The 16,441-nt window shown below is 36.0% G+C and overlaps 1 protein-coding gene across 1 annotated transcript in view; it reads right to left on the reverse strand.

The window, feature by feature from the left end:
* Positions 1-2,812: 2,812 nt before the first annotated feature.
* The window catches only part of LOC114391510 (PI-PLC X domain-containing protein At5g67130-like), a 32,221-nt gene continuing 18,592 nt past the window's right edge, over positions 2,813-16,441 (reverse strand). Inside the window, exon 10 of the mRNA XM_028352514.1 lies at positions 2,813-2,935. Coding sequence (XP_028208315.1) covers positions 2,813-2,935 — 123 coding nt within the window. The remainder of the gene's footprint in view (positions 2,936-16,441) is intronic.

Below are 16,441 nucleotides of genomic sequence, written 5' to 3' on the forward strand. Positions count from 1 at the left end.
CCTAGTGAGAGTGACTTGACTTACTATTGTGTGGTTTGTCTTGTTATGTACTCCTAGGCGCCCGACAAGGTTTTTCACTGACATGGTACCACATTGCATGTAGGCTTGAGTCTTAGCATAACTATTGCATACGCTTGCTAATTGTTTATTATGAAATTGATGTGTTATTATGTCTTGATCGAAGTGTGTGATTCCTGTGTATTGTGATTGATGATTGAAAGGTGTGATTGATGGATGAAAAGTGTGATTGATGAATGACAAAGTGATGAAATAATGTGAGATATGCTAAGTAAATTGTATTTGGCTACTATATGTTGTGTTGTTTCTCTCTAGTAGTTAAAAATGTGATAACTCACTCCCGGTTTGCTGTTTGTGTTTGGATCCTGTGATGATCTTGAACTTTGTGTTCAGGGGAGCAGATGAATAGGTGGATGACTATGAAGAACCTCATGCTAGAGGACACGGGAACACCATGCTCTGATAGGATGTGACATTAGGATATAGGTTCTATATTAATTGTATGAAACTTAGATGACCTTCTTTGAGTCGAGATGACTTTATTATTTATTTGGACAAGTTTGAATATGATGTAGAAGAAAGTGAATGTGAGCCTTTTACCCATTTGAAAGGCTTGTATTTAAAAATGTTTTAAAAATACTTTTAATTAATATTTGAATTTTTATTCCTATATTAATATATATGTGAGGGGTAGAGGGTGTCACACAAATCACTTAAACAAATTCATGTGGGTAAAAGGGATCACATTCGCTTCATTGTTACCAAATAAAAATTATTAAAAACATCTCTAGCTTTAAACAAGGCCTTCCAAAACTCCAAAGAATGAACTAAAGACTCAACATGTGAAACAAAATGATAAAAATTACATGTCCAAAACTTCATGCAATTAATATAGAACCCCATGTCCCAATGTCACATCCTATCAAAGCATTGTGTTCCAGCGTCCTCTAGCATTAGGTTCTCCATATTCATCCACCTAACCATTTGCTCCCGCGAACACAAAGTTTGAGATCATCATAGAATCCAAACACAAACAACACACAGGGAGTGAGTTAGCACATTCCTAACTAATAAAGAGAAACAAGACAACATAGATATACATATCATATAAATGAAATACAACTTACTTCAACACAACTCACGTCATTCCACCACTCATTGTGTAACATCACATCTCAACACTACATGTCCCACACATTTTCACATTATTCACGTACTCAAGGATGAAAACACAATATCACTCAACCAATCAATATTGATCAATACACAAGCGTCATGCAACAAATATACTAAGACTCAATCCTATATGCAATGTGGTACCATGTCAGTGAAAAACCTCGTCAGGCGCCTAGGAGTACATGACAATACAAACCACACACTGGTAAGTCAAGTCACTCTCACTAGGTAAAATCATAGCGAGACCAGTCAGGGTTACTCTGTTTTGCGAGAATGCTCCAATCATATGGGATCAGCATAGACTTCAAGGAATATTCAAACCGAGTGTATTTACCCCCAAGGCCTACACTTCAAAGAGTTCGTCAGGGACTCTCCCTCCTAATTTAGGTCCAACCCAGAAAATATTTTAGCACGCAAACTTTATCTATGAACTGTAGAAAATGCACAACTCCTGAATTATTCTCAAAATAGTTTTAACTCGTCATGCCTCAAAGTAAAATAAACTCGTCGGGTTTCCACAATGGATCTCATCACAATACTCGTCGTACATCAACTCGTCGCCCTTAAAGGGTCTTACGTATTGGTACATCCACATGTGCTGGCAGTGTTGCTCCTTGATTCTCTCTTTCAGCCCTCCATTCTAGCACCAATTACTTATTCAAAATATTGTATAATTAACTGGCCATTATGGTGCTGATCTATTGCCTTATTCTTAGTCATTTTTTTGCCTTATTTCTAGCCTATCTTAATTACTAATTGATGGTACAAGCTATTATTTATTCTCATGTGGTAAACATGTAAAATATACAATTTGAATACACATATTGTTATTACATTTTGCATGCTATCAGATTAGCCATCGCTTCCAATTAAGCTAAACAACAACAATTATCCGGCCTGGTATAAACAAGTTAATTCGCTTCTCATAGCTTGTGATCTTGAAGGTTATGTCGTAGGCACAACAACATGCCCCCTGCCACTATTGACACTGGTGAAACTACATCATCTAATTCTGCTCACTCCCTCTAGATCAGACAAGACAAACTCATCTACCTTGATCTTCTTGTCTTGTGCGATTTTGAAGCACGATCTGTGATGGTTGCTGCTGATACTTCTTGTGATGCTTGGCTAGCCCTTGCTTGTTCCTTTTCTAATCGATCCCATTCAATAATTATGTCACTCAGGGAACGACTCAGTTCCATAACTAAAGGCAGCTCCTCTATCTCAACTTATTTACCCTCAATCCGCAATATTGCTGATAAATTGGCCCTCATTGGTCATCCTATTGATAACCTTGAAATGGTTATTCAAGCCTTAAATGGTCTTGGACCAACCTTCAGAGAATTTACTGCTTCCATTCACACTCGTGATTCACCAATTGCTTTCAACGAACTCTATGACAAGATGGTGGATTTTGAGATGTTTCTGCAACGTCAAGAACACATCTTGACATCGGATCCTAATACTTCAAACCTTACTCAGCATCATTATAATTGAAATGGTTGAGGATGCTATCAAACTGGTCACAACAACAATTACCATGGTTACGCTCATACTCTCTCCAGCACCAACAAGCCACCACTCAACAATCCTACCATTTGCCAATATTGTGAAAAACCTAGTCATTCAGCAAAGAAATGCTACAAGATTCATGGCTACCCAAACAAGCCACGTCATCCAACTGCCCATGTGGTCTAACAAGTGGTCTCTCACTCATCTCCACCTTCTTGGCTATTTGATTCTGGTGCATCCCATCACATCACCAATGGCATGACCAATCTTTCCATAAAAGAAGATTACCATGGAACTAATAATCTTCAAGTTGCAAATGGTAACCAAATTCCTATTACTCATAATGGTTCAACAACTATTTCCACTAATGGTTCTTCTTTAAAGCTTTCTGATATTCTTTATGTTGCCAATGTTACTCAAAATTTGATATCTGCTACTCAATTGTGCCAAACTAACAAGGTTTCTATTGAATTTTTCCCTTGGCATTTTGAGGTATAGGACTTGTGTAACATCCCATTTTTTGTAAACTAATTTAAAAAGGATTTTTATTTGTAAATAAATAGATTTTTAGAAAAATGATGAAGTTTTTATAATTAAATAAATAAGGAGAAATAACTTTATTAATTAAAATAATGGTTTGAAGGAAAAAAAGGAAAGATATTTGATTTATTTATTTGATAGGAAATAAAATAGAGTTCCTTTTTATAAAATAATAAAAATAAATAAATAGAGTAAACAATAAGTTGTTAGGTCAGTTTTCACACTGATGATGCATCCTCTTTCTCTCAATTTCATTTTTCTCTCTCCTCCTCCCAAAATCCCCTCTTTTTCCCGCATACCACCAAACATATCTCAGAAAAACGACGATCTTGAACTCATTAATCGTTGGATCGTCATGAAACGTGAGAACTAGGTTCGTAACTCATTTCCAAACATTCTCACCGTTGGGAATTACAAAAGTATGTTGGAGCTAAGATAAATACGCTTTGCATCGTAGCATTTTCTTTTCCCCTAGAAACCCAAAACTGTCTCAGTAAAACTATGACCCCGGACTCCTTAACCGTTGGATTGTCATGAAATTTTGATATGAGGTTTATGATTCAATTCCGCACACCTGCACCGTAGGGATTTACGAAATAATATTCATGGAGAGAGAAAACGGATTCGTACGAAGACAGTAGAAAATGGAGGCTTCAATCCCTTCTCATTCTCTCTAACATTTGGGAATTCTATCAGAGCAGTCAGAGGAAAAACTTGAGGAATATCAGGATATCGCTATCATTATCAGAATACACACGTGAGCTCACTTAGAGATAAGGGATGAGTTTATCGCAATTAAGGTTAAAATGAACATGTGTAGGGATCCTTAGAGGATTAAATTGAGGTTTATTTTGGGATGTTTATTGAATTATAATTTTTCCTTTATGATTATAAATACAATATTGATGTCCTGATGCAAATTGGTTGATAAAATTGAGTGCTCTTGGTGTTTTCATTTTTTTATACCTATGATTTTGATTAATTGAATTTGATATAATTATGTTAAATTACGAGATACACATAAATATAAGATGGTTGATTGTGACATTATGAGATGTGAAATTATGAACATGAGATTTAGTTGTGAATAAGTGTGTGGTTAACACTTGATGTGAAAATACTTATGTTGTGAGCTGTGAATCATACAATAACCCGACCAATGTTTACCTTGAGAAAAGTGTTTATGCGTAGTGTTAAAGGGAAAGTGTAGGTTTCCTAGTTAGGAACCGGTGTTAAATTGTAGTGCAATGTGTTAAACATGTTTGAAACATGAGTGTGAGGTCGTGGGTATTGTCTAATTCATGAGCAGTGTTTGTTTATAATATTGTTGTTGAAATCGAGTATAAGTACAAAGTGAACATGTGATAATTTGTGAGATACATGTAAACCTGTGATGGTGGATTGTGACATTATGAGATGTTAAATTGTGGGTATGATATTAATTGTGAATAAGTGTGTGTGTTCAACAGTTAATGTGACAATAATTGTGTTGTGAGCTATGAATTATACAATAACCTGACCAGTGTTTATATTGACAAGTGTTTATGCGCAGTGTTAAAGAGAAAGTGTAGGTTCCTAGTTAGGAATCAGTGTTAAATTGTAGTACAATGTGTTAAACATGTTTGAAACATGAGTGTTTGAAAAGTCATTTTATGATGTTTGAAAAGTGAATACGAGCCTTTTACCCTTTTGAAAGGCTTTTATTTAAATGTGTTTTAAGAACTTTTAATTAATTATAATTTATTTTTCCTTATATTATTAGTACATAGGGTAGAGGGTGTCACAACTTGCACATGAAAGAAATTCTTCTACGAGGACTGAATGAAGACAATGTGTACAGGCTCCAACCGCATGCACCTGTCCCACACACTTCCTTTGCTACCTCCAACCCATCACTCAAGCTATGGCACCATCGACTTAGTCATCCTGCACCACCAACTCTTCTTCATGCACTTAAGTCAAGCAACATTGTCTATTTTGGTTCCCTCACTAAATGTATACTTTGTCTTTCCAATAAGAGCCACAAGCTACCATTCTCAACGTCCTCAGTTTCTAGTTCTTATCCATTAGAAATTTTGTACTCAGATTTATGGGGGCCAGCTCTAGTTAATTCAATTGATGGTTTTTGTTATTATGTCATTTTCATGGACCATTTTTCCAAGTATGTTTGGCTTTATCCACTAAAACTCAAGTCTGATGTCTCAATCATATTTCCAATTTTTAAGAACTTGGTAGAAAGACAATTCAATTCCTAAATTAAAACCCTGTATTTTGACAATGGTGGAGAATATATCAAACTTCGAACATTCTTACAAGCCAATGGTATCTCCCACCTCATAACCCTACCCCATACTCCTGAACATAATGGTCTCTCTGAACGAAAATATTGCCACCTCATTGAAACTGCTCGTTGCCTCCTAAACCACGCATCTCTTCCTCCATATTACTGGTCCTTTGCCTTCCAAACAACAGCCTACCTAATCAATCGGTTACCCACCCATGGCCTTAACATGAGCACACCTTACCATGTCCTTTTTAAATCCCTAACAAACTACAAGAAATTAAAACCTTTGGGTGTCTTTGTTTCCCTTGGCTTAAACCCTATACAAATAACAAGCTTCAACCAAGGTCCAAACCATGTCTATTTCTTGGGTATAGTCTCACACAAAGTGCCTATATTTGTTTCAATTTCAAAAACAACAAATTTCACCACTCTAGGCATGTCCAATTTTTAGAAGACATTTTTCCTTATTACCCAAATTCGTTGCCAATCTCTAACTCCCCTTCAGCCTCTATACAACCTCCCTTTATTCCATTTTATTGTGAATGTATGAATTCAGGGTTTTGATGATGCCAAAGTAGAATCAAACGAGGTTGCTTCAAAAAACATTCAAAGGTTAAGCATTGCTTTAAGATTAATACAAGGTTGCTTCAACAAACATTCAAAGGTTAAGCATTGCTTCAAGATTAATTGTCAAGCAAACAAGATCAAGAAAAAGATAAGGCCTCAAATGATCACATTGGTTGATCAATCTTTTGCCTCAAAACACATTGTTTCCAACATCCAAGGCTTTGGCAATCGATTACCAGGCAGTGTAATTGATTACCAGAAGACAATTTTGAAAATAAGCTTTTAGAAGGGTTTTGAAATTTGAATTTAAAAGCTGTAATTGATTACCATTGATGTGTAATCGATTACCAATAACGAAACTTCTGAAATTCAATTTGAAAAGTCATGACCCTTCAAAATATAATTGTGTAATTGATTACCAGAAACTTGTAATTGATTATCAGTAAAGAATTTCAGAAAAAGCTTTTTGAAAAGACACATCTCTTCAAACCATTTTTTGAAAACACATAATGGGCCTATATATATGTGTGTCTGACTTCAAAAAGTAAGAGAGAGATATTCTAAGAGAACTTAATTGCCAAATGCTCTCTCAAAAACTCTTGGGCAAACACTTGCAAATCTATTGAGAATTCATCCAAGAACTTCAAATTGTATTATCATCTCTAAAAGAGAGAAATTCCTCTAGGATATTTAATTTGTATCATCCACTCTAAAGGAGAGAAATCTTTTTGTTCATCACAAAAAGTCAGTTGTAATCAAGAGACTGGTTGTCTCTTGGATTGTGAGAATTGTAATCAAGAGACGGGTTGTCTATTGAAGAATCTTGAACACAAGGGTGAGGAATCCCAAGGTGTGTTCAAAGTTTGTAAAGGATTTACAGAGATAGTGGAAAATCTCAAGTGGGTTGCTTTAGGACTAGACGTAGGCACGGGAAGTGGCTAAACCAATATAAATCGAGTTTGCAATTCTCTTTTTCCTTATCTTATTTATTTTATTGCAATCAATTTTGTCTTGCACATTTAAAGAACATTATTAAGTTGATTGTTGTTTCTTTTTCTGCATTCTGAGCCTATCATTTTAAAGGGGGTTAAAAGTTTGTTAGTGGGAAATTTTGTAAGACTTAACTCACCCCCTCTTAAGTTATTGAGACCACTTGTCCAACAATTATGATTCACCATCCTTAACATTAGTTATCCCAATTCCAAATCCAACCATCACTGACCTTCCTCAACGGCCCTACTCACCGATTATCACCTCACCCGATTCCTTAACCCAAAATGATACCTCATAACCCACTCAACCTGTGAGTGCTTCTCCCTCCACCCCAACCACAATACAAATCCCCTACCAATCACCTGTACATGTTTCATCTTCATCTCAATCACATGCAGCGGATTCTCCTTCACGGTCTTCAACTTTGGCTGTGCCAAACCATCCCATGATCACTCGTGGGAAAGCTAGAATAGTCAAACCCAAGAAGCTTTTTTCTGTGTCTAAACATCCACTACCACCAGCAGACGAACCGTGTGTATCCAAAGCATTACCATATCATGAATGGAAACAAGCTATGTTTGAAGAATTTACAGCCCTCATGACCAATGGCACATGGTCCTTAGTTCCTAATTGATGGAAGCTTGCTTGTTGGGCTTCTATGGAGGCTGGATCTGTGAGCTTCAATGGGGTCCTTTAATGGTGATTTTCTACCATGGAGATGCAGCGGAAGACAAAGGAAAAGAGGTGAGAGGAGGCGCCATCCATTAAGGAATAAGCCATGGAAGAAGGAGCTTCACCACCAAGATGAGCCTTGGATAAGAAGCTTGGAGAGGATGCTTCAATGGAGGAAAAGAAAAAGGGAGAGAAAGAGAGAGGGGGAGCACGAAATTGAAGGAAGAAAAAGGGAGAGAAGTTGAACTTTGAGTTGTGTCTCACAAGACTCTCATTCATCAAAGTTACAACAAGTGTTACACATGCTTCTATTTATAGACTAGGTAGCTTCCTTGAGAAGCTTTCTTAAGAAAACTTCCTTGAGAAGCTTCTTTGAGAAAACTTCCTTGAGAAGCTAGAGCTTAGCTACACACACCCATCTAAAAACTAAGCTCACCTCCTTGACAAAATACATGAAAATACACAAAAAAAAAGTCCCTACGACAAAGACTACTCAAAATGCCCTGAAATACAAGGCTAAAACCCTATACTACTAGAATGGCAAAAATACAAGGCCCAAAAGAAAGGAAAAACCTATTCTAATATTTACAAAAAAGAGTGGATCCAACCTTGACCCATGGGCTCAAAAATCTACCCTAAGGTTCATGTAAACCCTAGGGCCTTCTTTAGTAGCTCTAGCCCAAGCCTCTTGGATTCTTCTATCCAATACCTTTAGGGGGTAGGATTGCATCATCCCCTCCACCTTGGAAAGGATTTGACCTCAAATCCCGAGGTTCTTCATACTCTGGGCTCCTTCCCTCGACACCTGAAAAAAGAATAAAAACATATGTATTAGTGGTGTTGGGTATGTTAGAGTAGGGTAAGGTCTGAAAACTCCTTTCATGGACATCTTCCCATGAGGGAACATGGTTCCTCACCAACTCAATGAGTGGTGCGACAAGTATAGAAAAATATGGGACAAACCTTTTGTAAAAGTTTGTTAAGTCATGGCAGCCCCAGATTTCCCTTATACTTGGTGGAGTGGGCCAATCAGGAATGACCTTTATTCTCTTAGGGTCCGTGGGAACCCCTTGATCACTATTTAAAAAATTAAGGAATGTAATGCAATAAAGCGTACCTTTTTCTGTATTTTTATGTTGATTATTCCTACAAAAAAATACGACAAACCTAAGGTGTCTCATGTGAGCACCTAAGTTTGTATTAAAACCAAAAATAAGAACAAACCTACCTAATGAGTCCCTATGTACATGAATCATGAAGACGTTGGGTGCATGACTGATTTTACAAAAGAGGGTTGCAACACTCAACAAATTCATCATATCACTTATGGTAGGGATTTGGTGCCTAATAATACCTATTTTGGGAACCAACAAAGCACAAGGATTTAAGCTCTTACGAACAAAACCCTCATCCAACAACTCCTTTACTTGAGGAATAACATCAAGCCCAAGAGGTGTGGCAGTGCTAACAAGTGTCTTTTTACAAAGGAGAAGATGTGGAGGTTGTCTAAGAGGGGAAGTTTCTTTAATATTTGTCTTTATTTCAAAATTAATTTCCTTCTTAACTAACCTCTTGGAGGAGACACTTACCTCCTTACACTCTTCCTTAACCATTAAAGGTTGTCCTTCTTCTTGGGGGTAGATTTCTTCACTAGATTCTTCCCCTTTTGCTTCTTTACTTTCACTAGAGGAAGGTGACGTAGTAGCCTCATCTTGGCTACTATAAATGTCTTGGCTCCTCATAATCATGGTTTTTGTGGTGGGGCATTGAGAAGTAATGTGTCCTCTTCCAAGACATTTAAAGCACTTTATAGAGCTAGTCTTCTCTTGCATACTAGCCTTAGGGGCTTGCTTTTCTATTGTCTTCCCCTTATCATCTTTGGGCTTAGAAGGTGTCACCCCTAAGATGCCTTGACCTTGGTCTTTCTTTGGATAAGAGTGAGAGCCATAAGATTTTGGTGTAGACTTCTTTTTAAGTTGTTGCTCTACCCTTATTTCCCAAACTAAGTTAGTCTCTACATTGTCCTTCCCATGGAAGTATGGGAGGTTAATGTTAGCCTCTTGAGGCTTTCTTTCCTTTTCTCTTCTATGGGAGTGAGGTCTAAGATGTGACCTATGCCTTCCTTCATAATAGTCACGAAGTTCTTCACTTAAGCTCTTGCAAGAGTTATGACTACTATAGGAGGCATGTTTTTCTCTTTTCATTTCTTTCATTATTTTTCTTCTTTCTTCCTCTCTTATTTTCTTTCTTTCATCTTGACTTATTTCTTCCACTATTTTTTTTCCTTTTTCTTTTCTCTCTTGTTTTTCTTTCCATAACTTGAGGGAACTCAACTCATCTAAGATTCTAGATAAAGGGTCTTTATGACTAGTACCCTCGCCATTAACACTAGATGAATGATGACTCATGTTGGTTCCTAAGTTGTGGTTCTTTCTTGTTGGAGGTTTGAAAACAAAAGGTAAAAGAAACTATGGTTGAAACTAGCCAAAATAAACACTAAAAGAGGTGTGAAAGATATGGGAAAAAACTAATTGGTAAAATGTAAGCTATCTAGGTGGTTTGACAATGGAAGGTAAAGGAAATAAGCTATCAAAGTAAGCAAGAAAAGTAAACTAGGTGAATCCTAAGAGTGTTTGGATGACCACATTCAAGGTTCCCAACAAAACACTCACTATCCTAAGGAAAAATTGCCTAATATTATTACACACAAATGGAAGTTTGGTAACCTATTGGAGGCTCCCAGCACACTTCCAATGAAAGGCCTTTTTGTTACAAAACTTGAAAGCAATGAAGGTAAGTAAATTGCAAATTACAAAATTACAAAACGGTCCTCAATTTTGGTGGTTGTTCTCTCTTTGGTGATTCACTCAATTTGGAGTGCTTCTTAGTCCAATAGCTCTTATGGTGGTTGGCCCCTTTCTTCTTGACTCAAATTCTTCAAGGGATGACACCAATCCTCCTTCCAATTCCCTATATGGCAACCCACAAACAAGGAAACAAAGAGACAAGCAATAACCAAAGACAAAAAAAAAATGAAATGAAAGCTAAACCAATGGAATTTTAACAAGACAATTTTTCAAGGATTACTCAACAATTAAGGCAATGAGAAGGAAATAGAAGCAAGCTAGGACTCAGAGAAACTTAGAATGGCTCTAGAGTACAGTAAAAAAACTATAAAAAAAAAAGACTCAACAAACCTCTAGCTTTGACACTTGTTTTCACAGTAATTTTCAATTGAAATTTCGGAACCAAGATTGGTATAACATAGGCACCAATTATAGAATAAATTTTGAGCCAAAACAACAAGCACACTTCCCTTTCACTTTTTTTTCCTGGATACTGATTTTTCTGCCAACTTGTGTTATTTTTAGTATTTTTTCCTTTTATCCAAATCACTTGGTTCTTTTTTTATAACTTTTTCCCAGATGTCTAGAAAATTCAGTAAAACTTTAAGCTCAAAATTCGAAGTAACCAATTCTCAGTAATTTTTACAAGTTTGTATGTCCAAGCTGCCAGCACCAGCGATTTGTTTCTTTAAGCATGGTATATTGATTGCCTTGGGCTTACTTTCAACCTTCCTATGTATGTTGAACTCACTAGGATTGTTTACCACAGTTTTAGGAGTTCAATATTCACTTAGGATCAACATTTCAGCCAGCAATTCAATCACCAAAACTCAAATTCACAATAGACACAATCATAAGGAAACCTAAAAGTTCAAGAAAAGGTTCACAATCAAAGACTCTCTAAGAATTTTGCATGAACATGTTAAGGACTAATTAACATGAAAGATTTGACTCAAATCAAATAATAGGCTAAAATAATTTCATACACTCATGAACAAATGAGTTAGACAAAGAAACAAGAAAATAAAATTCAGCACAACATAAGAAATCTTATGTGACAAGTTTCATGACTAGACATGACTTCTATGACAAAACTACAATAGGTGAACAAGTCACTCTAGATTTTTGAGGTTTTCTTCTACTTTAATATTTTTGTAAGAATTTTATGATTTAGGTTTCAGCCACAAAAAATAACAAGACAAAACTCAAAGGAACCTAAACTCAACACAATTCATGGTTCAAGAACAAGAACAAGAAATTTGAACCATAGAAAATCAAATCTAGCTTCTATAGCAAGTTTAATCGGTGGAAACTCTAAAGAATCATGTTAAAAACATTTAGCACAAGACATGTGAGGAGATACATGGATAAAAAATGAAGAAACAACACTGTAAGAGAAGGTAAAGCAAAAAATTAATGGAGGTTTAAGGTAATGGAGGTTTAAGGAGCACCTACATGAAGCTCTTGTGCTCTGACTACCACTTGATGGAAGCTTGCTTGTGGGGCTTCTATGGAGGCTGGATCTGTGAGTTTCAATGGGGTCCTTTAATGGTGATTTTCCACCATGGAGATGCAGCGGAAGACAAAGGAAAAGAGGTGAGAGGAGGCGCCATCCATTAAGGAATAAGCCATGGAAGAAGGAGCTTCACCACCAAGATGAGCCTTGGATAAGAAGCTTGGAGAGGATTCTTCAATGGAGGAAAAGAAAGAGGGAGAGAAAGAGAGAGGGGGGAGCACGAAATTGAAGAAAGAAAAAGGGAGAGAAGTTGAACTTTGAGTTGTGTCTCACAAGACTCTCATTCATCAAAGTTACAACAAGTGTTACACATGCTTCTATTTATAGACTAGGTAGCTTCCTTGAGAAGCTTTCTTAAGAAAACTTCCTTGAGAAGCTTCTTTGAGAAAACTTCCTTAAGAAGCTAGAGCTTAGCTACACACACCCATCTAAAAACTAAGCTCACCTCCTTGACAAAATACATGAAAATACACAAAAAAAGTCCCTACTACAAAGACTACTCAAAATGCCCTGAAATACAAGGCTAAAACCCTATACTACTAGAATGGCCAAAATACAAGGCCCAAAAGAAGGAAAAACCTATTCTAATATTTACAAAAAAGAGTGGATCCAACCTTGACCCATGGGCTCAAAAATCAACCCTAAGGTTCATGTGAACCCTAGGGCCTTCTTTAGTAGCTCTAGCCCAAGCCTCTTGGAGTCTTCTATCCAATACCTTTAGGGGGTAGGATTGCATCACTAATCAACCACACTTTAATGTCATTGGGCACAAATGGGTGTTTTGCTTAAAAAGTAATCCAGATGGATCCATTGCGCATCACAAAGCACAACTTGTTGCTAAAGGCTTTTATCAACGACCAGGTATTGATTATAAAGACACTTTCAGTCCAGTTGTCAAACCTCAAGCAATCAAAATAGTCTTGTGCATTGCTCTCTCAAAAGGTTGGTCTCTAACACAAATGGATGTTAATGATGCATTATTGCATGGTACGATCTCTAAAGATGTTTACATGCATCAACCTTAAGGATTTGTTGATCCTACATTCCCTCATCATGTGTGCAAGCTCCATAAATCCCTTTATGGTCTAAAGCGGGCACCTCAAGCTTGGTACCATGAATTAAAATCCTTCGTGGTTGCCTATGGATTTTTAAATAGCAAATATGATTCTTCACTTTTCATTTACAAGCACGATAATGCCACTACCTATTTTTTGGTATATGTTGATGATCTCCTTCTTACGGGAAACAATGACAATTTCATAAGTCAATTTAAGGCTACTATAGTTGCCAAATTTTCTCTCAAAGATCTATGGAGACCGAGTCATTTTCTTGGTGTCGAACTCATTCCTACATCCAGTGGATTTTTCTTGTCTCAACAATATTATATTAAAGACATAAGACAGAAAGAAAATATGATTAATGCCAAGCCAGTAGGCACTCCAATGTCTACCACTTGCTCACTTGGCACTAATGATGATACACCTAGCCATGACTTATCTTCCTTTCGCAGTCTCATTGGATCCTTGCACTACTTATCCATCACCAGACTGGATGTGGCTTTTTCTGTCAATAAGTTATCCAAATACATGCAAGCACCCTCATCCCAATATGGGGGCATATTGGTACATCCACATGTGCTGGTGCTGCTGCTGCTTGATTCTCTCCTTCAGCCCTTCATTCTAGCACCGATTACTTATTCAAAATATTGTATAATTAACTGGCCATTATGGTTCTGATCTGTTGCCTTATTCTCATTCATTTTGTTTCCTTATTTCTAGCCTATCTTAATTACTAATTGTTGGCACAAGCTACTATTTATTCTCAGGTTGTAAACATGTAAAATATACTATTTGAATACACATACTGTTATTACATTTTGCATTAACATGTAAAATATTGTACAATTTCACGATGCTCCAAAGATTAACCAGTCTGGGATCATAGTTTTACTTGGATAAGTTTAGGTGTATAGGGGAAAAAGAGATCTCCATATGAGGGATCGTTCTCTCACCACAAACATCATTTCGCATATCCAAATGGTAGGAATGTGTGAAAATGAGTTCCATACCTAGTGTTTAACTTTCACGACGATCCAACGGTTAAAAATTTTGGAATCATAGTTTTACTGGGATATGTTTGAGTGTGTGCGGGAAAAAGAGAGGGTTTTGGGAGAGGGAGAAGGGAAAACAAATTTGAGAAGAAGAGAAAACATAGAGACATATTGTAAATGTAAAAGCTGAGCTAATATATCTCTATTTATAGCTAGGGTACTCTCAGCCTATTATTTACTCTATTTTTCTTTATTTTATTATTTTATAAAAAGGAACTCTATTTTACTCCCTAACAAATGAATAAATAAAACATCCTTTTTTATTTTCTAAGAACATATATTTATTTTATTTACCTTAAAACTATTATTTTAATTAATAAAATTATTTCTCCTTATTTATTTAATTACAAAAATGTCATTATTTTCCTAAAACTCTATTTTTAAACAAAATCCTTTATTAATTTATTTTATGAAAAATGGGATGTTACAAAGGAGACATCTTGCTAGCGTGCTGGTATTCTAGCATTTCTCATTTGAAGAGTTCTAGCTATTTGATTATTATTTGTGGAAAAGCTTTCCTTTGTAGAAGAGTTATTAAATTTTTCTAACACACTATTCAATCCCCCATTCTAATGTGATCTTTGATATTTCAAAGCAATGTAAGTGATTCTTCTTCTAAATCTAACACAAACTATGACAATCTACTTGATCATTCAAAAAGTTACATGAAGAGGCACAAAGACTCACCTTTGTGAACAAGACTCTAAAAGACCAACTTAGATGGCATATTGAAAAATATACTATATTACCAAAAGAAGTCTATGATTTGAGAAAAGAGAAAGTGTATTTAGAAAAATCTATTGAGAACTCTATTTGTAAATGTAAATCTAGCAATATTGCTTCTAGCTCAAATTAGGAAAATTGCAAGCATCTCCAATGCAAAATTGATTATCTTGAAAAGACACTTGCAAAGTTCACGAGTGGAAGAGCAAACTTAGATGCCTTGTTGAGTTCTCAAAAGTGTGCGATGGGTAAGGCTGGACTTTGTAAATGTAAATCTAGCAATATTGCTTCTAGCTCAAATTATGAAAATTGCAAGCATCTTCAATGCAAAATTGATTATCTTGAAAAGACACTTGTAAAGTTCTTGAAAGTGTGCCATGCGTAAGGCTAGACTTGGTTATAGTCTAGAGAGAAAAAAAATAATAAGAATTTCTTTAACTTCTCTACACCCTCCACCTCACTTTTCATTTCATGTCACTATTGCATCCAAAAAGGTCATAGCTCTTCATCATGTTTCATCAAAAGATATGATGTTCCAAGTAGGAAGTACATGTGGATTCCCAAAGGAAACCAAAAGACTACTAACCTACAAGGACCTAACATTAATTGGGTACCTCAATCTTCTCTCTAAATTTGTTTTGTAGGTATGCCTTAAAGCCAATAAATTAATGTGGTATTTGGATAGTGGCTACTCAAAGAAAAATGACTAGAGACAAATTTTGATTTGTCTCTCTAACGGCAAAACAAGAAGGTTTTGTTACCTACGGTGACAATAACAAAGAAATCAAAGAAGGCTTTGTAGATTTTGCCTAGTGATTGTATCATTGTGTTTAAGAAATCAAAGAGTATTTGCAACATACCTAAATCTCTTATTAAACCAATTTAAAGAAATAAAATTGCACAAAGTCTTCAATTGGGTCTAAAATCGATTTGAAATCAATTCACCCCTTCCTCTCTTGGTTTGTATTTCCATGTGCCATTATTTCTAAGAACTTTCAGTCCAAAGGTATCATAGAATAAGCATAGTCAAATTTCCTTATAGAATTGTTATCGAATATATATATATATATATATATATATATATATATATATATATATATATATATATTATCATTATTTTTCTTAGCCTAAACTCTTTAGGACCTTAGAGCCATAAAGAGTCTATAAACATCTTCTCAAGGAGAGCTTATTGATGAGTTTTCCCTGAAAGATGTATAAGGTACTTGTCCCTATACATAACCCATTTAGGATAGGGAACCTTTAGAGTACAATTAGGGGATTATTGCTTATGAAAGGTGTGAGCGAGCACAAAAGGGTGTTGTGTTAGTCATGTAGCAAGGCACTACTTTGGGTAGCCTAGAGCGGCTTTTAGAAAGAATACTTGGGTGAAGCTTAGAGATACTTTTTGAAAGAATACTCAGGGGGAGCCTATAGAGGCTTGGAGAATACTAGTGTAGGAGCTTGTGAAGGATTTAGGAAAGAAA

Source organism: Glycine soja, chromosome 17, assembly GCF_004193775.1.
Source record: "Glycine soja cultivar W05 chromosome 17, ASM419377v2, whole genome shotgun sequence".
Taxonomy (NCBI): domain Eukaryota; kingdom Viridiplantae; phylum Streptophyta; class Magnoliopsida; order Fabales; family Fabaceae; genus Glycine; species Glycine soja.